The 24,481-nt window shown below is 40.2% G+C and overlaps 1 protein-coding gene across 7 annotated transcripts in view; it reads right to left on the reverse strand.

The window, feature by feature from the left end:
- Positions 1–7,026: 7,026 nt before the first annotated feature.
- Positions 7,027–24,481, reverse strand: part of HSF2BP (heat shock transcription factor 2 binding protein) — a 37,202-nt gene continuing 19,747 nt past the window's right edge. For 5 of the 7 annotated variants that reach the window (XM_068915448.1, XM_068915419.1, XM_068915410.1 and 2 more), the window contains 3 exons: positions 22,946–23,063; positions 16,373–16,476; positions 7,029–7,744 (listed from right to left, as the gene is read on the reverse strand). In XM_068915448.1, the coding sequence (XP_068771549.1) occupies positions 7,536–7,744; positions 16,373–16,476; positions 22,946–23,063 (431 nt within the window). In that variant the 3' untranslated portion in view covers positions 7,029–7,535. Of the gene's footprint in view, positions 7,745–16,372; positions 16,477–16,934; positions 17,153–22,945; positions 23,064–24,481 lie in introns of those variants that run through there. The other 2 variants (XM_068915441.1, XM_068915459.1) reach the window with 2 other exon arrangements.

Genomic DNA, 24,481 nt, shown 5'->3' on the forward strand with positions numbered 1-24,481 from the left:
TCCTGCCCCAAGCTGCTGGTTGCTGCCTCCAATTCCCAGCCAGTAGAGCTGCCATGGGAGCACTCCCCAGCCATTTTCAGACAAAACATGGAGGGTTCACTCCAGCAATCACGCTGGGCTAATCAGGATCATTTCAACTAACATGGATTAGAGACAGACCCTGTGAGCAGCTCCGCCTGCACATCTTTAGTGACAGCAAAGTTTATTGGGGGTTACAGACCATTTGCTGGGGGCAGCCTGGAGAGCCTTTTTTCATCAGCACTTGGGTTTGCACAGTGTCTTTCTCCTCTTAAGAATGGCCACCCAGTCGTTTGCACCAGGTTTGTTAACTGAAAATAGCATCTCACATAATGCTAGCGCCACTTCCTGGCACAGACAAGGCCAGTCGTCCTCCTACAAAATGATACAGCTCAGGTAACGCAAGTGCTGCTTACCCAGACAAAAAACAAGCCTGGCCAATTGTGGGGAGAATAGTAAGAAGCATTTGCTTAAATTCTGGACATGTCTGCCTGCCTCCCCATTCTGCTCCTCCACTCTGTGTGCCATCACCGCTGTCTGTCTCCTGTGTTGTCAGAGATTTCATTCCCTTTTATCGCTCACGCCGTGCCCGCTTTCAAACAGCAGGTTCTAGTCACACATTTGTATCACGGCAGGAGTACCTCGCCTCTTATTGCAGACTTCCCTAAGCTCTGTTGGACCAATTAAGTTGTGTCTTATGAGTTTTCATGGCTACTTACGTTCTAGAGGCAAGAAAAGCTTGCTTTAAAAAGCTTCAGATAGTTTGCCTGCATAGTAAGCTGTCCTTTCAGCAGAAAACCTCCCCGATGTTTCCTTTGAGCACCGTCAACACTGACGTGGAGGAACGGGCTGTCAGCTGGCGTCTGCTGCCGTAGGTGCGTCAAAGTCAGCTTACACCCACTGAACTCTGGCCCCTGGGAGCTGTCAGCCACATTTCAAAGCAGCTGAGGAGGCAGCCACAGACAGAGATGGAGCGAAGCCTGGTCGGTTCATGAAGTGACACATCGCAACTCATCACCACATTACAGCTCTCTCCCATCCCGCTAAGAGGCTGAGGCAGCAGCTCAGCTATATTCCCATCACTCGTTCACATAAGCAAGTTTGCACTGCTTTAACTTTTCTTTCAGCCGAAGTTGTCCTGCATACACACACAGAAAAGAAGCCTCTCCCATTTACTGCATCCCTTCTGTTGGACCGCTTAAACAACCCTGGGAGCATCACAGCGTTGTCAGCAGGAACGGCACTGGCTTACAGCACCTTTGGGGATCCACACCTTCCTGCAGTTAGCTGTTCCCTTAGTATCTCAGTGCTTTGCCTCCTGCTTAGATCAGCCTGAAGGGTCCCCCATGTTTCGCTATTTCACTGCCATCACTATGGTGTCACTTTGTAGATATTCCAAATGCTCCGGCACATGCCGTAAGACCATTCCTGGTCTGAACCCACAGCAAATGCCGAGATCCAGACTCCCATCACAATGACCCAGAGCTGATCTGACATCTTATCGTAGCAGGAGACCTTGAATGCTTTTGGCCTTTGGATGTCCATCACCCTTTCCCTAGTTCTGTCAGTTCCTGGAAACCCACAGGCTGAAGAAATGCAAGAAGTTCTCTTGAGGATCTATCTTTGTGCTGCACCACAAGGCCCCAAAAAGCCCCAAGAGAGCAGTAAAAATGCCAGGAACAGTCCTCTGGTAATGCTCCAGCACACTGGCAAACAATGAGGAGCTGGTTGCATCGAATAGCTTTCAAACATGCTATGGCTAAGCCAAAGTGAAATTGATTCTGGACACCACTGATCCTGCTCAGGAAAAAGGGGCCCTGAGTCAAGAACTGTGCTTTTTTTCTTATTTTCTCAGTTTTCTATTTAGTGCTAACATGTGGTGACTCTTGCACTTTATTTGACACTAGGGACAAGCTACAGCTACAGAAGAAAGGAGGCATTTATATCTCTGCAAAGAGCTTCAAATAGCTCACTTGCTTTTCTAACACACAACCCATTCCTCTGCCTCAGTTCAAAACAACCGAATGGCACAAAAGCCACTTAAGCAATTCAGTCAGACCTGACCTTCCCCTTTCACAGGCTGGGAAACACCTGACAGAACCACATAGCTCACACGATACCCTGCCCTTCCCCAGCCCTTGTCAAAGCCCACAACAACCTTGTCCTCAGTGACTGCTGCCTTGCATGACTGCAGCCAAACAGCACAGAAAACGAAAAACGTACGCACATTTAGAAAGACTGAGCACCTGGCATCAGAAGTGCTTTAACTGCAGTTGCGCCCACAGTAAAAATTATAGTCCTATAAATTACATGCAGAACTATAATTTGGTCAGTCTTATGCATTTTTGTAGATTTCCGACCTAGCAAGTTATAGGTTGTAAAGGTCATCAGAGAGCACTGCAGAAGTTAAAATCTGTATGACCTCAAGAATTTTCTGACGACTTTTATCAGCTCTAGCTTGACATGAAGTTCCATTCATACACACATACACGAGAAGCAACTAGCATCTGCAAAAGCTCCTGCCTACCAATCAGGAAAATTGCCTGCAGAACAGCACAGACACAGCCAGATGCAGCTGGAAATTACATGCTGCTTTGAATGGGGGTGGGGGGGGCAGCTATTCTTTGCATAACTTAACTTGTAGCGGGCATACGCATTGGGCAGGGATAACAGAAGAGACAGAGGTTCCTTATTCCCCAGCACAACTCCCTTCTCCACACCTTCAGCATCCTTCGAGTGCTGAAAGCAGTAGAACAGATGAATCATACAGCATTTGCAAGACTTGTAAAAGCTTATCAATTGTTAAGTGCAATTTGTGCTAATCAGCTCATATCACAAGTGCGAATGTTAACCCGAAGGGGCAGCTAAATGACTGGTGTGACCAGCTGAAATTTAACCATCTGAAAGTTCACTTGTGGCCATATGATCAAATCACAACCCTCTCCCATTCTCCCTCCTACTTAATTCCCACTGTTAAACAACCACAACAGGATGTGTCTTGAATTCTCCTATTCAGCACTTGTGTCATGAATTGCTGGGAGCCAGGAACAGTCAGCATGCACCTAAACACCCTGAGGAACTGGGCAGCTGGTTGTTGTTCCCATCCAAGATCACAGAGGCCCCTTCAGAGATGCCAGGGCACTGCTGCTGCCATATCTGCCCCTCAGCACGGGGCACAGAGCCTCCAGGGAAAGCCAGAGATCTGCCTTCAGTCTGGGCCATTCTTTCTTCCACTGATGTTTTCCAGTTCCTTTTCAGCCAGTTCATAGTACAGGCCAAATATTAACCTATGAACCACCACGAGGAACTGGTGGGGGCGTACCTTATATAGCAAAATTTCTCCACTTTCAGGAAACGTTCAGGGGATCTTCATTTATTTTTTCTTTGCACCTAATGAAATGTCAGCATCAAATATGAAAAGCAAGTGTTTCCCAGGAGCGACAGTGAACTGACATGATTTCAGCAGCTCTGTAGGCATAAAATTCCAAGGAATAAAGTTCAATTTTAATTGTGCAGTTGGGCTTGAAAAGTAAACAGGTGTTTGCTTCTAAGCATTTTTAAAATAGATTCCTAATCTTTTGAGACAAGTTACCATAAGAATCAAATTCTGTTTTCAGTTATATTAGTATAAATTTGGAGAACTCTGATAATCTTCTTAATACAACACCGAATCCAAGTTTTCTTCTTCACAGAAACTCTGGAATTGTGCAACAGCAGAAACAGCTTCAACGGAGTAACTCTGGATTTTGAACAGGGTTGGTGAAACTACTGCTTTATTGTGTGAACTGCCTCCTTTTCTCCAAACTAGTAATTACCACACAGATGAGGCCAAAACTTTTCAGATTGCGGAAAAAGAGATATTCCAAAAACAGCATTTCCACAGCATACATTTAACTGATTTTAAACCTGTAAAACAGGCCAGCGTTTCAGGTTGCAGCAAAAGCGTACAAAACAAGTAAAATAAGAGGTTTATGGTATGTATTTTGACCAGCTTTTAAGTGCAGTAGGCCCACACAGCGTCATACTGTGTTCTACATGTCATGCACGTTCAACTTTGTAAATACAGCTTCAACACACTCTAAGTTCTTGGAGCACCACCTGCTTATTTAAAGACTTTCTTTTATTCATAAACTCTCAAAAACATATTTTTCAGGGAAGAGGGAGACTCAAGGAGATCCACAGTTATCTGACAGCTTAATTTCTGGTACTAGCCACCTGAAAACAAATTGGAACGTTAGACATCACACACTGTTCTCCTCCAGACAGGGATTTCTCAAGCTTATGAACAAATAGGATTCTACAACTCTTGTCTGCCAACGTTAGGGTTACCTGAAAACTTGCTCTATATGCACTAGTACAAAATGGACACCAAAGAGTAGGATACATCTCACCTAACCTTAGCCATTTAAAACTAAACAGCAGGCACCTTTTATCAGCAAGTCATTGGAGCTCCCTCTACAGCTGATGGCATGAGACAAGCAAATATAGAGAGTGACTCATCCCACCAATTTTAGCTTGGAGAAGCAAGTAACGAAGAAGGCAAAAATTTCACTGATTAAAGGCAGAGCCCAGGTCATTAGATTATGACAGATGCCAAGCTTAGGTGACTAAAATTAGGTGGGATAATCTCACTGCAACAGGTCCAACAGCACCCATGGGGTGTTCGAGATGCCATATAGGCAGACTTCACTCCCCCTGCAAAAGGGTTTGGCCAGTTGCAACTCAGTCTGAGGCCCATAGAGGGGGAGGAAGCTGGCCCCTGGCTCCATCAAATGGAGGACAAAAGGAACTTAGGGAAAACAGGAAAAGCTTGTAATACAAACAACGAGTAATGTCCAACTTATTTGATTACAATATTAAAACAGGTGATGCCTTAATGAAGTGAGTTTCAGACACTGTGACATTTAAAGGAGCCCGGCTTTCCCTGGCTTCTGTCCATCTGACTCTAATGACCCTTTTTCTTCAAACCAAAAAATATTGTGAACTTGCTCCTCTGTGGAACTGCAACATTAACTGCACATACCTAGACAGAGCAAATTTAGGAAAAACATAAAAACTTCCCTAGAGGCTTGTTACAGGTTCTCTCTGATTTTTCTTAAGACAGACATTTCTGAAGATGCACTGTGTTTCACAGACAGGGTAACTTTTTCCTATTTATCAAACCTGCATAATGAAACTTTCAGAACAGAAAAAGGACTTTCCAAGGTAGGTGGATCACTGATGACTGGATTCTGGAGAAACACAGCCCTCGCAAGCTACATCTGAGGCAAAAGTCATCTGGGAGACAGTCAAAAATTTGTCATGAGATCTGAGCAGCTTGCTGGTGAAAAACTGCGGTGTCTAGAATGATCCATTAACATGGCTGTTAAGTGCTGAGCATGCCTTAGGTTTTCAGTGGATGCACAATTAAAACCACCAGTCCTGAGCTCTTTGCTTACTGATTTCATACAGAAATGAGGTGCACTGCAATTGCATTGCCAGTCCCTCTTAGGTAACATTTGAATCTGCCAGTCAGTTCCCAGCAAACTTGACAGAAGGAGAGAGTTCACAAAGATAATTAAGCTCTCACAAGCTCCATCACTATAGCAGTGAGGATATAGCAGGAGACACCTAAATAAGTCCCTAGCAAGAGGGCAGTCCCTGGCAAAGCTGGCAGAACTTTGCTGCTGTACGCTCTGCTTGGCAGTGGATAGCCAGCCGATCACCCCCAGCTTTCTGACCTGACCAGGAGCATCCCAACAGGACCATGTCACTCCCAACAAGCGCACTGCAGGCTGTCCCTTGGGTGAACTCAGTTTCACAGGGGGCATTGGAAAGGCTGGGAAGGATAGGAAAGTTCTCAAGAATCATCTCAGAGCCACAGGACACGATGCTTCGTTAGCTCTTCTGCTCACAGAACTACTTGTTTCTTTTTCTGTTTTTTACTGACTTCTAATAGTTCAACGAAAGCTGAACTGAAACCATGAGCTGAAACCACTAAAGTAAAAAGTGGATGCCCTTTAGTGTTTTTTAAAATTGAACACTTTCACAAGTTGATATTCCAGGAAATTACAGGATGTCACTTTGATCCCTTCAGGATCAAATTCTAGGAGGTTTAGCTAGGAAAGCCAGATAAGAAAATAAGTCCAAAGAAAGCATGCTTTAAAGATTTTAGCCTTCCAGACATCTGCATCTGGTAAATTCAATGTAGTTTTGAATCAGATACAGCAGAACTCCATGCAACCCTTTCATTTATGCATAAGGTCCATATCTTATTCTCCACATTAATCAGTCCAAGACCAGCCTGCTACAGTTTGTGGCATTTGAGAAAATTATTTCAAATTATTTTATCATTTATTACATTTCTAACTATGAACATCTATTTATGATTCTGCAAAAAACCTAATGGAAGATGCTCTTGCACTTATACCTAACTCAGCATTTTACAATGTTCTTCTTATAAGAACAACATTGCCAATCACACTGTTTACATCCCATCATAACTTTATTCCGTGTTTTCTGTACAGTTGGTATAGAAGAAAACCATACTGTATTTTGTTAATACATTGGGTTCACAGCTGAGGTACCATAACATTAATATGGAAGAAGTTGCTACCAAAGCATTGCATTTCTTATTTGTTGTTCCCTAGAATAATATCACCTAACTAGCTACGATACCATCAGCCTAGAAACCGACACTATTTTTTCCAAAAAATATGTGTAAATTCTACCAATACAAAGCATATGAGTGTTTGTTTTTACCATTGAGGTAAGCAAGCCATATACAGAACCTCTGACAAACAACACAGTTCTGAGGAAACGTAATATTGCTTATGACAGAGAAGCAGTTAATTTTGGCCTCTTTAGTGAAGAACTAGATATCACAGGCAACAGTAATACACTTTCTTTTTTCAGGGCTTTTGAAAAACTAATGGCTCTTTCTAGTACGCGTGGCAGCCACAAATCAGGTCCACTTGCAGTTCCAGTGAATCTGAATGAAAATTTTGAAAACAGAATCCATTACACGCTCTAGAATTTAAGTTTTCTTTTATTAAAAGGGAAAGAGAGAGAAGAGAAATAACAACAATAAAACTGAAACTTGGGTGGCATTCTGACACAAAAATTACGAAAAGCAACAAACGTTTTCCTTCAGCACAGTAATTCTTAAGGATGGCTCAAAAGGATTATTTACCATTGCAATAAACCACACAGTATCAGTGGATGAAATGACTACTCTACTCCCTATATATATGGTAAAGAGGCAACATAACCTGGATTACTTTGGGAACCCGTTATCAACAAAATCCTACTCAAGAAAATCAAGCCTTTTCCATGTCTACTAGAGCACCTAAGATTATATTTGGGCATTTAAAACCCAGCATATTTACCAAATATTATTTTAGTTGGGTTGCCTAGTTTCAGAAAGGAACTTAGGCAGAGCGAGTTAGGCAAAGGCTTTTCAGTCAAGACCATCTCTAACAACCCTTGCAGCACAAAAATATAGGAAAAACATACGCAGTTGGTGTCACAGAGCTCTTCTATGCTTCATACTCAAGTATTTTAAGATCTTCAAGTAGTTCTTTTGCAAGTGCTTGCAGATCTGCATTGCGGCTCTTTGACAGTGCGATGATACGCTGAAATGGTAAAGTATCACGCATCTCAGAGGCTGACTTGGCTAATACTTCTGGCTCCAAAATCACAGATTGGAGGAGCCGCAGAACGTGAAGACAAACTTCTGTATCAGGGTCTAAAAGGGGGGAAAACAATTCCAGGTGTTAATTAGAGGTGAGCCCAGAAAAAAAAGGTACCATTAAAGCTCTAGACTGCCATTCTCCATGACCCACCAGGTATACTGGGAATCCCTAAAGTGCCATAATTCACATCTGCCATTTGGTGTTGGCTGGCCGGCTCTACAATGAACCTGAAAAAAACACTTTTGTCATCCTCAGCAGCTTGTGCTCAGCAGTGCTTGGGAGGAACAGATAAACAGGAACCTTTCTCTTGTACTGCAAATGTTGAAAATGCCATAAATAAGAGAATTTATCAATAACTTGAATTTATCCAGTCAGTAGCCAAGATGCACTGCTGGATGCAATCTGACTGAAAGCAGAATAAGCTATATCCCATGACTGAATAGTCTTGACAATAGACTAAACAACAAACAGAAGAACTAACCAAAGCTGCTGTAAATGATCAGGCTTCTCCTTAATTTCTTTTTATGTAAGATTTCAGACTTATTCAAAGCTCAATAAAATACCAATTTTTTAAAAGATTCTTAGTAATAACGAATCAAGTTTCCAAGCGTTTAATTCAGTCTACACAAAACTGAAATGGGTACTGAAGCTAAGCATGGTTGCTCAGGAATGCATCAGAGAAATTCAGCAAAGAAGATCTTTGAATGACTTCAGCTAGGAAGACATATATTAACTCTACTGTTAAGAATGCAGGATGCATTTTTTAATTACTGAAACATTAGCAGAATTATATTTTAATCATTCACAAAAGTCTATTTGCATTTAATAGTTTATAACTTTACCAACAGCATCTGGTAGAAAGCTCCATTTTTGCACTTCATTATTCTGCATGCTCCAATGGAAAATACATAATATATGGCTGAAGTAGTTATTTGTTCCACGTGCTGTGCATTTTCTTTGTATTTGTCATTAGCACACCTAGACTGCAGCAAGCCTTTGATTGAGCTTTGTCTGGAAATGTTGATAAAAATTCAGATAACTTTGCATGCAAAAATCACCACAGAGACAAAAAATGTCACTGGAGGAGCATAAATGCAGTGCAGCAATAAACATGCTGTACTGAGTTGGAAGGAAATGTTTGGTGGGCAGTGACAGGTTCTGTTATTTGTTAGCTTATTTAATACCTACACTGATGAACTGAAAAATGAGTAAGAAGAATTATTCATTAAAGGACATAGGGAAATGTTGACAGCATCTAATGGAGAAAACAACATGATGGACAACAAAGACTATGGCTATAAGCGTGAAACTGTGCAGATGACAATTTTTAAGCAATTCCCACTAGCACATGCTTGAGCACAGTATGGAAGATTGTGACATCTGATCTACACCCACGAGCAGGTCACGATCTCTCTCTTCCTCCATCTTCCATCTGTAAATGAGATATTTAAGTCTTTTCTATACCTTCTTCCCTATTTAAAGCATAAACCGCTTAAGAAAAGAGTTCTCTTACTGTCTACTGGGAATCTAGCCGAGTGTGATATAAACTTGGCACCTAGGAACTGTCCAAAACCAAGTAGTAACATGCAAGCATTTTCTGCTTTTTTATGCGTCAACATTTTAGTCACTGGATATCCTGGACAACTTTAGTCATTCAAAACAGCATTTTAAAAATCCATGATTAGTGCTGCACGTCCCATGGAAATGCCCATGCCCATAACACAGCTGCTCCTCTTGCCAACACCTGGGCTGAAGGCTCCAAGGATTCTCTTTCCATCATCAGCTCCTACAATACCTGGAGGCGTCATTTTCTTGAGTGCTGAGTGCTCATAATTTCTTCTCATGGAAAGATGCTGTAACTCAAGCCTCACAGACAGCAAGATTTTATGTCCAATTTATTGGGCAGTAAAAGGATTCAGGGAATCCTTCTGAAAAAAAAATGGGTGCAAAAGTTGTTGGTTTTCTGATTTACGCTGACCTCATCAAAATATGTCTAAAGGCTTTGACTTCATTCCTTCCATTTTCATCTTTATGCTTCCCACAGGCTTTTTTATTACTCTTTAATTTTTGCCAGATGTAACATCCAAACTCTGTCCATATCACTGCTGCCCCTTCTTTGTGCTTAGTGTTATTCTACATTTATTCAGCCGAAATAGTAATAAAAGTATAGCCCAAATAGGCAAGAAAGCAGCTTTTAGAAGCAAAATCTATGTAGTTCATTACAATCTTCCTCTGTGTGAGATCATCCCTCCATGAAATAAATACATTAATACTTTCAGTGACTCACAGTACTGCTGGGAAGCTTCATATATGTTGCTGTTTTAAATCCCTGGATGAAATATGCTTCATTATTAATACTGTTACATGCATCTATATTACCATTATCTGCAAGTGTTTAAAGTCTGTAGAATCTAAGAAATCGATCGGGGAGAAGCATTAGCAGGGAGATAATAAAATCAGGATCCGTAGGAGAATCAGGAAATGATATCTAGCCTGACTAGCAAGACTGTTTTCCAGTAAAGAGCAAAGGGGCTCTAGGAAGAATCTTCAACAGCAGCCAGGAAAGCTCAACTGCTTGAGTCACTCAAATGAAGAACAGATTAGCTGTTTAGGAATATAGTGAAGGAAGGAAATGCTCCTGCACTAGAGGGTCACTTAATAGGCCTTTAACCTCTGATTTCCATTGTTCTACATGTATTGTAATACAATTTACCTTACGTTACTAGATGTGCTTTAAAAAGTACTCCCTTAAGATTACATATGGTTTTGAGACTACTACTTACTACAGATAATCATATTTTCTAAGAGGATTTTTAAAAATACTCTAGAAGCCTTTTCCTTGTCTCTCCGATATCATTATTTTTTTCTTAAAAAAGTCTTCTAGAGAATACTCAAAAGAAATGTAAGGAATCTTCATTATTCAGCATTATGTTTATTTCAATAGCTTCCAGATTTAGTCATTTCTACATTAGCTGAGTAACATTGTATTTGTGCAAGATTCAAAAAAAATGTTTTAGCTGTAATCAAATCACTGCATCATATCCTCCCAACAACTAGCACACGCATTTTTTCAACTAAAATTTCGAAACTATAATCATTACTTCTGGGGAATAGGGGAAGAAATCAAGCTGCTTGCCTCAGTCTGGGATAGCGTGTGTAACATAAGCCTACCACCATCATAAAATGCTGATGCAATTTTAACAAGGTATTGAAACTGCTGGAGTTTGCTGACGTTCTGTTAACTGCCAGCACTGATGTTTGATGTCACTGCCTTTCAGTGACTGACAAAAGCAACTGATAACGTGGACAGATTTTAGTCACATCTGTCATTAGCAGCATGCTCTCAGATGAACTGTTCCCCACAGCAGGGTTTAAGTAATTGCATTACATCAGTGCTAAGCAGCTTATCTACAATTGGCTCTGAGAGTTGTGTAAACTCAATTTACACGTGCTCATACCATTCACTGGCCACCTGAATGCAAGATTTATTACCGACAAGCAGTTTACAGCTACGTCTATGTATGGAAAGGCATACCTCAAAAGCTTCCTGCTGTTCTTGCTAACGTTATTCAACTCCACCACTGTTCAATTCTAGTATGAACGGACAACCCGTCACTCCCTCTTTCCTTTGTATGAACCTATAAGACTACCTATGTTCACAGCAGGTCTAACAGAGAGAGGCACGGCCACAGCTCGCCCCATGTAAGATCTCTTCGCATTGCTAAGGCTGGTGGAACTCGGCCAAAGTCTGCAGCAACGCAGAGTTTTCCAGACATTTCCCTAACACTGACAGGTCTGAGGAGACAAGAGGCGTTGCAATAAGGACACTACGGGGGGGAAGGAGGAGGGAGCACACCATGACAGAAAGAAGAATGAGCATTGCTGCTGCATCTCCCACGAACATGAACGCGCTTTCCCTCCGCAACGTATTCTCCCCATCCCTAGCTCTTGTGTAACAGCTGGGATTGCTTCAGTCTCCTCCGTAGCCATGGGACCGCTCTCGCTGGGAGACATAGCGTTCGGCTAACCAGAATTCCCCACTCGCCTACAGACACACGCTGGACACGGTTCTACCAGGGAAATTCTTGAGAGAGACTCCCAGAGTCTAGATCAACAACAGTAAATTTGGTCCCAATTTGCCTGGCTGCTACTTATGGGGCTGAGAGGTAAAATAACATTACACACTACAGATACAGCTCTGTAGCTGGTAGATCACTGCGCGAGCCGTTAGGTATGTCTCCTAGCTCGTATGAGTCCTAATGACGGCTTTTGAGGATTCCTATAGTAGCTACTGAGAGAATAATAATATAAGAACAAACTAATACTTTACAGTGACAGATGCATTTACCAGAGTCAATTTTGCTTGCACATAATCATGAAAAGAAAAATATTGTACTCCTCAGGAGAGCATCTGTTTGCGTAAGTCTGTTCTCAGGCAGAACAAGAACCTACTCAAGAAACTCACGTTCAGGTGACTGTTCACCGGGCGCAACAAAAGCTCCACCTAAATACTGTTTCCAGAAGCTGCTTAGAGAAGAGTATGGAAAAAGGGCAAGCATTCAGTGAAACCTTCTCTAGCCACTCTTCAGGCCTCTCAACTATCAGTGTTTCAAGGACTTTCTGCCTCAGAGCCAACATCTTCGTGTTCAAGAAAACGGATGTGGTCTTAAAGACAGAAGGGCAATCCTCTTTTTAAGACCATTTTCATAGCCTAAAGAATATGGAACTGCTGACAGCCTGAATGATGGGGAACTAGAGTTCTGATTTATGAACCAAAATCCGTTTTGTTTAATAGAGACTTTGTTTTATAAAGAGAGAGTTTCTGTTAGTCCAGATGCCTTCTAAATAACATGCTGTCAGGAAAATAACCTGAATTTTCAAAAATTCTGACAGCCACAACCAATCCAAATAGAAAAGTAAGGCACTAAAAACCTTCAGGGTTAGTCACGAAAAGTAAATATTGAAGGCTGGAGGCAGCATTAGCAAATTGAGAATATGCTTCACATAGACATTTATAGACTGTCATTTGCAACGAATTTGGATAAACAAGGTTGGATTTCCATGTGGAACTGTGATAGAGGAAATTGAAGGCATAGATCTAAGATTAGTCATACACCTCTTGTCCTCTTTTGTTTAATGAAATACCTGGTGTTACATCCCAGCTAGGAATGGGAAATGCCACCAGCACAGTCTCTGTTCGATTCCACACTTTCTACTGTATCGAACAAGAACAATCTTTTGACTGCATTCAAAGAAAATTAAAAAGGTGGAAAAAAAAAACAGATAAAAGATATGAAGAAAAAAGCAGAGAAGAGCCCAAACCCATTTTATCCAGTGTCCATTTGTTTGTAGATACTCTGCATGCTCATGAAAAACACAAATCTAGTCTTAATTATAAATATCTGAGCTGAGTGCATCCTCTTGTTCTTCAAAGGATCCTTACCAGAGAGAAGTCTCAGTCTAGCTTTTTGGGAATTACAGAATGAAGAAGTTTTATTGCACCTATAGAAGTGAAGCACCAGAAAAAAAGTCCGATAAATCTCAAATGGATTTATACCAAAAAATATATGACCTCTGTTTCCATTGAAAACCCTGAGGACAGGGTTTCTTTAAATCTGAAGGTTACATAACACCTTTAGCCAAGACATCAACACAGGGACACTGGACAATGGAAAAAACTAAAACTAATTGTTTTCTACAAAATGATGAAAGCTTCTCTGCAAATAAACAGCGCTCCACAAGAAGTGAATTCTACCTATCCCACAAGCTGCTCCACAGACAGAATCTGAGTCGCTTCACTCGTGTTTTATACCTTGGCATGAGGCTGGGAAGATAGAGGTAGACATAGGTGATACCTATGCAAGAACATAACAGCTACATAAGCTATTAGAGCATCTTTTTCATACAGCAATCAGTGCTGCTTATGAAAGGGAGCCCATCTCATACAGAGTATTTAAACAAGGGAAAAAAAAACTCACAAAGTGCTAAAGCTACAAAGCTCTGCATTAGTTTCAGAAAGTGTGTTAAGCATTTGTTTTTCTCCTCCTTTCAGCATAGCATCCAGCAGAAAAAGCTACCAAGATTTTTGTTATCGAGTGTGAAGTCGTACTAGGTTATCAAAATTTTCTAAAGACAGTAGGACAGAGGAACTCAGTTTGCTCTTAACATTCTTACTCCACTAGAAATCTTTATTAGATTTTTCCACCCTTCTTTTACAATCCGTGTATTCAATGTCACATTCTCCTATTTCTGTCCTTCAAGAAGCCTGCTAGACAACCTGACCAAAATCTCTTTGCTTTAGATATAAGGGGAAATAGGAAATGAGAATTAAGTATATATTTGCTCTCTTCTTCACTTAATGGGAAGGACATTCTTCTTCAGGTGACAAGACTGGGCAGGGACTGAGAATTCAGAGAAGGATTTAGAGGCATTTATTAGCTGTGTACAAGCAAGTTGGGAAAAAAATGGCCCTGATGTATAATGTGGGGTCACAGACACTTGTAGATTGATGATGGCAAAGCAAACAGGATGACTCCTTTGAAAATAAAAAAAAGGCCAGAAGATTATTTCTTAGGGCCTCTCTCAGTGGGAACTCCAATAAAAGCTTAGAGAACTGAGGAAAGCTGAATCATCTCACAAGCCGTAATCAAAACACTCTTTGAAGAAGCTTCCTGCAGGAAAGCAACATGTACAGGATACGCTGACAACAGATTGTAGTGCTCTACTCTCTTGTTTGGAAAAAACTGTTAGACCTGCAGCAGCTCCAGATGTTTAGGAGCTGAATCATGGCTAGCAGAAGCTGAAGATGCTGGCCATAAAAGCAGTGGAGAGTAAGAGTGGGAGGAAGCTACTGACTTTTGCAAGCTGAAGTGTTTAGAAATGGATTAAATGTAGAGAAAACTACAGAGATCTCATAAAAATGACGGGAACAAGATTGGGTCTTGGATCTGACCTCTCGTCTGCTACGCAACCTAGTCAACCATCTCCCTTGACAGTAAACAGACTTCCTCTGAAGTCAGAAATCTGAACCAGCAGATCTGGTTTATCTGAGAATCCTCATCCTTTGCTGTAACTGCAGAATTTTATTATCCAGAAGTGAAGAAATTAACTATGCCCATCCTCTCTTCCACAATCCAGCCATACACGATTAACACTTTCAAAATGCAGAATCGCCTTTCAATTTTTTATTTCCATTAACAGCTGTAATTTAATTACAACTGTGTCACATTTTATCCTCTTCTGCGACGTCAGAGTCTTCTTCAAACAACAGACTGCATCGAATGAGTACCTTCTTTGTTCTGTCACAACATTTCAGAGGGCACATTTGGGAACTCAAATTTAGACAATGTATTCTGTGGGTTGTTTTTTTGCTAGAACAACAGCTAATGTATATATTAGCGCAACATAAAGTAAGAGAAAAATTTGGACTAACAGATGTTAAGTTTTTAAGTACAGCAGAGCACAGAGCCATGTATTCAGAGTTCTCCCTGAAAATATAATTTTTCTCAGACAATATTAAGAAGTCTATAAGATGTGCAGGTGTTTTCCAGTGGTGTTACAAGGCTTAATTAATGTACTGAGATGTCACATGAAAGACAATGCAATGGCAATGCAAAGCAGTAAGTACTCTGGTGAAAAGCGTACCTACATTTTATGTAAAATAGTTGAGGGAACTGTGAAAAATACAAGCAGCTTCCAGTTTACCAGGCCAAATCAAAGCTTCTCCAAACTTCAACATCACATTCATTCCTTCAAAAAGCAGATGCAACTGCTTCCACTTTAGCTACCATTACTATTTACTAGTTATATTATAGCAGGGTTTTGTATAGCAATAGAGTGCAGAGCTGACTAACCTCCCTCATATGAACTGCACACCAAAATCTTCTCACAGACAAGCTACAAAACAGAAACCTCAGAAAGCCAAGAGTGAGCAAACTCTAGGAGCAATTCATAGGCAGGAGAGCGGCATGGCTCTAGAGCTGTCCTTACTGTCCCTTACAAGCTGTGTGTGCAGTTGCCAGCCAAGTTCCAGCGCACACTGGTAACGTCAGTCCTTGCTGGCTCCTATTCAGGGATTTGAATCCTGTGCAAAAGCGGAGCCTTCAGGTCAGTCATACGCCTGACAACGGCAAAAAAATTCCTTGAAGTCCTGTACTGGCCAAAGCCAAAGATGGGAACAGTACTTAAGCCTCACAAGCCCAAATCCTGTTAGACCATAATGCCTCTCTTCAGCTGGACCAGGGGTCACTTTTGTCATAGGTAAGTGTAGTTCCAAAGGTTGGCTTGATTCCCCAAAATGTCTCAGAACTGTTACATTTTCTTTTCGCAAATTTTAATAATCTCATATACATTTTCCCCAAGATTTTATTTTAGTTTGTACATGAAAATATAGATGGCTTTTTAAAGTCTGCTTCTGCTTTTTAATACTTCCATCAATAAACTTTCTATCAATGGAATATCGTATACTGTGCCAGAAAGGTTGTGGGAAACGCTCATCTTCCTCTACTGGCCCTTTCTGGATGCTTCCAACCTGACAGAAGTTGACATAATCAAGTTACAGGAAATTTCAGTTTTGTTATTTGCAACACCTATTCTCAATTTACAATCCCATTATTTGCAACACCTCTTTCCAATTTACAGTCCCCAAAGTCACTATTTACATGGTTCTTAGAGCAGCTTACCATTCAATAGCCACCAAAGCAAAGGAATAAAACCCGGACTTTCACTGATGTACTTCAAGCCTTTCAAGTTGATGCTCACATTGTAAAGTGACATCAGCATTAGCCTAAAATCAAAAGGAAAAAGAAGTGACGACCTTGGATTTCTTTGCAACTTTTTGCATCTTTTGCTACTTAAATCAAGCAAGTATTGATGCAGAAACCTATTCTAACAATGTATACTTTGATAATACAGGCAAGTCTCATATCACATACATGCAACATCATGCAAAATATTGCTGCTATTGTTAAATCACGTATTTCACTCAAGGGGAAAAATATCCAATCTGACAGCAAAAAAGTCTCATCAAACTCCATGAGATTCATTACATGAAATGTGCAGAAATAGAATTTGACTTTAAATGACCATACAACCTATACAACAGAGTTTTCTTAGTGAGGGCTCCCACTGGGCAGACGATCATCTCAGATAAGCTGTTTGTCTTGACAAATAAAGGGCTCAATAGGAAATAAAAAGACTATATACCCAGTACTAGAAAAAACATAAAAGGAAGTATGCGCTCCATTTTGTTTGTTGTGTAATACAGGCTTTTTTGTACACTGACCCTTCAGTCAGCTGAAGAAAAGACACATTGCTTAAGCTATCCTCTTTCAAGTACCCTCCTATTTCTCCTGCAAGTGGGAATAGATGCAATATATAGCCAACATACAGCAAAGCATTCTCCGTCCACTGGCTTGGAAAGTTAGTATGCTTACAGAAGTATTTGGAAGAAGGGGAAGGGCCTAGAGGACGGAAGAGAAAAGTATTAGTAGTCACAATTCAGTTTAGCACGCTCCCTCCTAAGTTTGTCTCACCCTTTCCATTATGAGCGTAGAGCAGAGAAATGGCTGACTCTGCCTGTTTTCCAAGCCCCTCAAGCAATCACGCAGTGCCACAAAATCCGGACCATAAAGTGAGACTCTGCAGTGAATAAATGAATGCCTGTCTCTTAAAATGTCATTATGGACTTTTCTATTTACTCTGCCTTTAGGAATCCAGACTGCTTACATTCATTTTACAGGTTAAAAAAAAAAAAAGGCCAGATGTCTTTTCAAGTCAACACCACTGGAATTCAATCTGGCCACAGACTGCTCTTGTCTCAGCACAGATCAACACCAGGATAACACAGGCCAAACGGTACTCTCACCCTCACCTCTTCAAGGCTGCTGTTTCCAAACAACATTCAGGCAAACTCAGAGCCTGCAGGTTTTTAGGTTTTTGAGTCCCCCCTCCCCCCCAAAGATAATTTCTTTTTGGTCCTTTATTACTGTCACTGATGCTGAAGAAGGACAGAACCCACATCCTGCCTTTCAGGTAACAGGGGAAGTCTATGGACTGTTGGCTAGAAAACATTTCCTTAATCAAGAACTGAAAAAGTCTAATATGGCATTTCTGACAAACAGAAATCCAGACTGTCATTCTTTACAGTCACACTGCACTTCAGTTTTTAAATGATATAATAAAAATACACATAGTAGATATATGCTAATTTCAGCAACCTTTTCAAAAGCTTCCCAAAACTGGATTTCCTAATTTATCAACTTTCTAAAATAGGAAGTTCATCAGCCATCTTTTGGGGCTGCATACATAACAAGTTATAAATTAAACCAAAGTCTCAACTTTCCTACAGAGAGGAAAAACACATTTGCTGGAGAGAGATCTGTATTTTAAAGGCATTACTCTTGCCTGCCGATCCCACCAGATTCTCCCGAGTAGGCTTCCACAAAAGTTACTGCAAGCATGAAAAGCTTCAGTATGATAAGTAATTTGAAATATATGAAAAACATTAGGAAAAGGGGGTTTGACTAGTAGTGCCACCTTAGCCTTGGCTACGACAGTGCTGAGGTAACGTTGTAAGACCCAGGAAGTTACACACAGAAATGGCAGCTTTGCCAGTTTATGTAGATATAGCACCCAGGCTAGAATTTATTTTTAGCCACCTTACGCTGTTGGACAAGTACAGTAACTTGCAGCTCAGAATGAGTCTCCCTGTTCAAAGCTACTCAGAACAACTGCCAATACTTAATACAGAAGATTTTGTTGGCACTAAACCTTCTTCTGCAGTTTCTGCTGAACTAAATTCTTCTTTTAAATGTTCGATGCTTATGTTATTACACTGTCTTCCACATTTCTGATAAGAGTTTATGTTTCTGCTGGATAAAACTTTCTATGTCAGGTAGGCAGAGTCTCAGTGGGCTTAATGCAAACTTTTTCCATTTCCCTCTAACTTCCAATAGGAACGTGACCTGATACTCAGAAGTCAGAAGCACGCAGAAAAAAACCCACTTAAGTTAATAAGAGAAACTTCTTGCTCAGCCTCTTTCAAAATCAGATCACTGCTGTGCTACAAACTCCTAGCCAAGAGGCCCCTAATGTGCTTGAAAAACTAGCTGTACTCTGGAGCCAAAAGCTGCCATACGACTGAGTTCTTTCATGCTTTTAGTGATGTTCTCCTCTTCTGCCTTTTATGCGGATCATCTTTACAATTAAGAGCACAATCTAGTTTTTGGGCAATAAAAGGGAGGATGTATGGGCAGGGCTCCCACAACATTTATGGAACATGTCATCATAGCAACTCACAGTTGGGTGCTAGGTTGCATACAAAACAACTATACACAAACAGGAATGGGCTGGAATTTTCTCTTCTGCTCTGGGGCCAGCCTGGCTACCGCTATCTCTGAAGACTGTGATAAACCTACATGTTACTGTACTGTCACCATTTCCAAATAAGAGGGAAAAAATGTTATGTCTTAAAGGTCTTCACGCCTCACGTCCTATTTTCAAATCAGTTATCATGGCTTAAGTTGAACCATCAGCAGAATATCAGACATAGTCTCCACACATACCCTGCAGACAGCAGGCAAGAAAAATAACATAACTCAAGTTTATCCCGCAGTGGCACAAGTTTAAGTTATATTATTTGCTGCATCGTGAGTTTGATCAACTAGGTTCTTAAGTAGTTGGAAGAAGAAACAGCATTATTAAATCTACTACATCAGTGACCCCCAACAAGCAGTGAGGGGTGCTGAGTGAGCTTGCAAAGTCCATACGCTCCTTTCCATATAGCTTCAACAGCGCTTACTTGGGTTGCAGAATTTAAGACCTGACAAAAGAATACCATCATAATTACATATACTTAGCCAGAATGAAAATGGTCAATAAAACAATTAATTAAAATAAAAAGAGTTAACATTTCTTGACAAGATATTTCATCTTTAATCTGTTTGACATTTCGAGTTAGAAACAAAGTGATGTAAAAAGATACCGTAATGCCTGCCTTTTAACTTGTTTGCTTTGTGCGGACTGGTGGTGGTGATCCAGGAAAGTGCTGTGGTTTGGAGTGTCAGAAGACTTAACCCGTCCCCCAAGCCAATACAAAGGCCTAACACAAAAGTAGTAACATTTTATTACTCATTAAGCACACTTACCTAAGCAATGCAGAAACATTTCCAGGCTCTTTATCCGCTGCCTTCACCTCTAGTATTTGCATATTCTAATAACTATTTCCTGCACTATGTATGTACTCTTCCTGAAGCAAATCTGGTACAAAATCTTACTGGATAAACAGTATCTTCTGGTTTTTTGTTTTTTGTTTTTTTATGTAGAGGTCTTTTTACTTATGCATTTCATAGCCTTCCTATTTAGGCAAGCCAAATTTAATTAACATCTTTACCACTGAATCTGTCAATGCTGCCTTCAAAATCTAGAACTAAAAGCACAGCTAAAGCCTCTTCTCTTTTGTCTAATACATGAGATTAGTACATAAAATCAAATATTTTTACTGGCTATTTCCAATTGCTACACAAGCAAAGTTAAAGATTCCTAACGATTTAATTACAGCTATGAACAAATGTGTAAATGCTTATTGATTGCCTAACCAATTACAAATGTTGAAGAAAGCTTATACAAATGAGAGCATTTATTTCATACCACAGCTATTTCAAAGAGGCAAAGACCACAGTGAGATTTCAGAACTCACATTCATGTAGACTCCTTGGATACTATTGCATACTCATGAGTTGCAAAGGATATTGTAGCAGTGCTGGAATAATCACAGCTTTTCCTTGTATATGTTTAATTTTATGCTTTTATAAGTAAAATAGAATTGCTAGAACTAAAAGAGGAAAGAGAACTCTCTTTCTCAGTTTACTTTTATTTGATACCGCTCTATGCAGAATGAGACTCACAGTTTCCCCTGATCTGTCACATACTAACAAAAAATATTTTTGAAAATGAAAGCAAAAAAACTGTAAAACCACAGAAACCGAGCAAAGGACAAACTTATCCTTGAAAAGATAAATCCAATTTTTTTCTTTTACTGGTTAAGCTTTAAGCTGATGATGTCCTTTCATGTAATACCGAGGTAATGCTTTGAGAGAAACAGTACCTTTCCAAAGCAACGGACAGACATTATCAGCCTTTAGATGCAGTTTAAAAAATGTGTCTGCATGTATGTGTACATACATATACATATATATATATATATGAGTGTGTGTATGTGTGCACACATGTGTAAATGTTATTTATGATGATTCCAGAATCTGTTTATATATAACTTTGAAACTGCACTATAATTTCTGTTAACTATCACCTCTCTATCTCACTGTTGCCTTTCACTTTGTACTGCCTTATACTCCTTGCATTAGGGAGAAAAGAGAGTTCTTCTGGCATGTCTGCTTATGAATATGTTGATCATTTAAGATTATCAAGCAGATGAAGAAGTCTTACTTCTAGAGAACAATTTAAAAACACACACACACACACAAAATACCCTTCTTTGCTGGGCTGGGAGAGTGGAAAATCCCCAAACAGGACAACTTTTCCAGTGTCTGAACTGTGTAACATGGCCTTTTCTTTAAAACAACTCAGTATTGCGAGGTCCCTTCATAGGCTCTACCCTTTGCAAACATAGATGTATGATGCTTCTGGCTATTAAGGTAGCATAAAGGGATTTAACTTTTGCTCTTGGCAGATACATAACGCACTTTTTTCACTAAGCAGATGAAGTATTTTACAGATATTATTTTTTCATATTGGAAGGGGATAAGTACAGGGGTGCATGTGTGTGTTTAGAAATAATTTCCTCTTCCCCTCTCCTGCCCCAAATAAAATCCTCTGGGTTTTTTTTGGTTGTTATTGTTGCTAACAAGATTTTGAACTTTTTACAGGTCCTGTTCTCATGTTTTTTTTTTTTTTCCCCTATGTACAGGAAGGCACAAATTGCCTTTTCTTTCTTAAGTGAAAGTTGTGATTTTCATACAAATCTTTTAGTAGAGGCTGAAAAAAAAATCCTATTCCAAGCGCTAATAAGCCTGTTTTGAGTGCTGACCTTAAAACTCTACAACTGGTAAATACAGTAAATGACTGATATCAAAGTACCTAAGCACTACACACAACACAGGCTATTCAACTTCCCTCTCACTACCCAAAACGGAAAGGCAAGCACCTTCAGAGAGCAATTCCTTCTCTCCTAACATGGGCTGAATGAACGATCATCTGACAGCACCATCTCTTTCCACTGACTGTGGGAAGGAGCCTAGACAGTTAGCAGATACTCGACATCTAGCTTTTAGATAGCTGAGGTTAGGCAAGATAAAACCTATCCAAAGTTAAGACAAGACTGATTTCATATCTATCACATGCAACCTGCTTAAATGTGTGTACAGAGACACAATCAAGTTACTGTGGCTGGCTGGATTGCTGTTTGTCAGCTGAGCCATGACAGCTGGCCTATATCTGAATTCTTAACTCCCCCCACCCTGTGAAAAAACATGTTGGCTTAAGCCTTCTTCATGAACAAATTAACCAGATGTATGAGATCAGAGCCCAGAATTTAGCTGATGAGCAAGTACTTGTTAAGGCACAGTAACTTATTCACTCGAGGTCATATATCCTCAGTTCGTAACAGCTCTCAGAAAAAGGCAAAGATGATAGTTTATTTAATTTCTCCATCTCCCGGAGAGGACAACTTTTCCAGTGTCTGAACTGTGTAACATGGCCTTTTCTTTAAAACAACTCAGTATTGCGAGGTCCCTTCATAGGCTCTACCCTTTGCAAACATAGATGTATGATGCTTCTGGCTATTAAGGTAGCATAAAGGGATTTAAACTTTTGCTCTTGGCAGATACATAACGCACTTTTTTCACTAAGCAGATGAAGCATTTACAGATATTATTTTTTCATCTTGGAAGGGGATAAGTACAAGTCCCGGTTTCCCATACACTGTCTTAAAACTCAACCTCACACCTTCCTTATCTGATATTCAACTCATGAGCCCCTCCCAAGGTAGAGGGATGTATCTCTGTTCATCCTTAGACTATTATGGTGCTTAAGACACTTCACAAGGAACACAAAACCTGGACGAAGCTAGCCTTGCAGCCAAGTCTGATATAACTGCAAGGAATGCCACTGTGAAAACATTTTCCAACAATTATGTTTCCTTTCCAGGAAAGGAGATAATGGGAGAGTGGGAAAACACTGTGATTGATACTACAAGATGATGCACTTCATTTGAAAGAAAAAAACAGACATCATACACTTTAAATTTAGTACAGAGTCCCGGCTTCATGTCTCCTAGGAGCTGCATCATTGTGTCCAGTAACTCCCGACTTGAACTAACCAAGAATTCACGGCCACATGCCAACGCAGCCACATCTATGAGAAAACACAAAACAACACCATAAAAATCATGATTCGTACAAAAATGTTAATTATCAGCACAACTAAAAGTACATCAGCTGCGAAGAATGAACTATGACATCTATATAAACTTCACACTATATTCATCTACACAGCAAATATTGATGCTAATAAGTTACTGAAGCAGCAAATGGTCAAAGTCCTTCTTCATTCTACTTTAGTAATTAAAATATGTATTCAGGGTGGCCAGGATTCTAACAGTAACACAGTGAATTATGAAACAGAAGGCTGGATTCAAGCAATTCTAAGCAGACGTCTGCAAATGGTGTGGGTATAAAGCAAAGCTGATCATTATAGGGTCCATTTTAAAGAAACAAAACTGCAGATTGTTTTATATTTGCTCGATCCAGAATGACCGGCACACCACACCACTGAAACACTTCTAAAAGTCTACTTGAAAGTTCTTTTCCTAGTTCTCTGCAGGTACTGCATTACTCATGCACAACCCAAAAGGCAAAAACACTTCTGAAGACTACCGCTCCGAGGCAAAAGTTTTCTCAAATATTTTCCCTCGTGCTTGCCTCATACTTTAGGGCCTCCTTATGTGCCTTAGGGGTATCCGACAGCAACCTGGGCTTGTTCGCACTGTGCAGCCAGCCAAACCTCTTCCAAATGACTGAAGCAAGGAGCAAGTAACTAGTGACAGAACCTGTCTCCCTGGCCTCCCATTCAGGTCAAGTCTGGGGATCTGCTGCAGGACAAAGTTCTTCCACTTCCATGCAGCCTCAGTTTCTCTCTCTTGTGCATGTACTCTGACGCGCTTTCTAATCTCAGAATAAAGCAGAGGTACTATAAACATGGTGCATAATTAAACACTGTTATCAGAATATGTGTTTATGCTTGGCTGTGTTAAGACTGCACAGAGAATTTCAGCTCTGGCATTTTCTAACTTCTGAATATTTGGCATTTCGTAACCTTAACATTCTTTTAATATAGCTAATATACTACTTTACAGTGTAAAAAGGATTAAAATGGCACCTTCTGCATCATTCATCTGCTGTATCCTTCATCATGTTTAAGCTTCAGCAATCCCTTTTCCAAATTATAGAGACAAAGACAGAAATCTTGGCATTATCAAATTCCATGGCAAAATCTATATCAACTTCAGAGACAAGAGGATTTCATTCCACCATGCTAATTCCTCTTCAGGCAGCAACCTCCTTCTATAAAAGACTTTAAACGTTTTCTGTGTTCAGATTTTACTTTTGCTATGTTTTTTCTTCTCAATGAAGCAATTTGAGAGAACTGAATCCCACCTTTACTTGGTACAATGGCATAAAGCTTCATATACTGTTTTTATTACAATCTTTAATGCACCACAGCACCTAAAATCATTCAAAAAAACTGCTAATGCAAGACTCGCTTACTTGTAT

Source organism: Struthio camelus, chromosome 1, assembly GCF_040807025.1.
Source record: "Struthio camelus isolate bStrCam1 chromosome 1, bStrCam1.hap1, whole genome shotgun sequence".
In the NCBI taxonomy this organism is placed as follows: domain Eukaryota; kingdom Metazoa; phylum Chordata; class Aves; order Struthioniformes; family Struthionidae; genus Struthio; species Struthio camelus.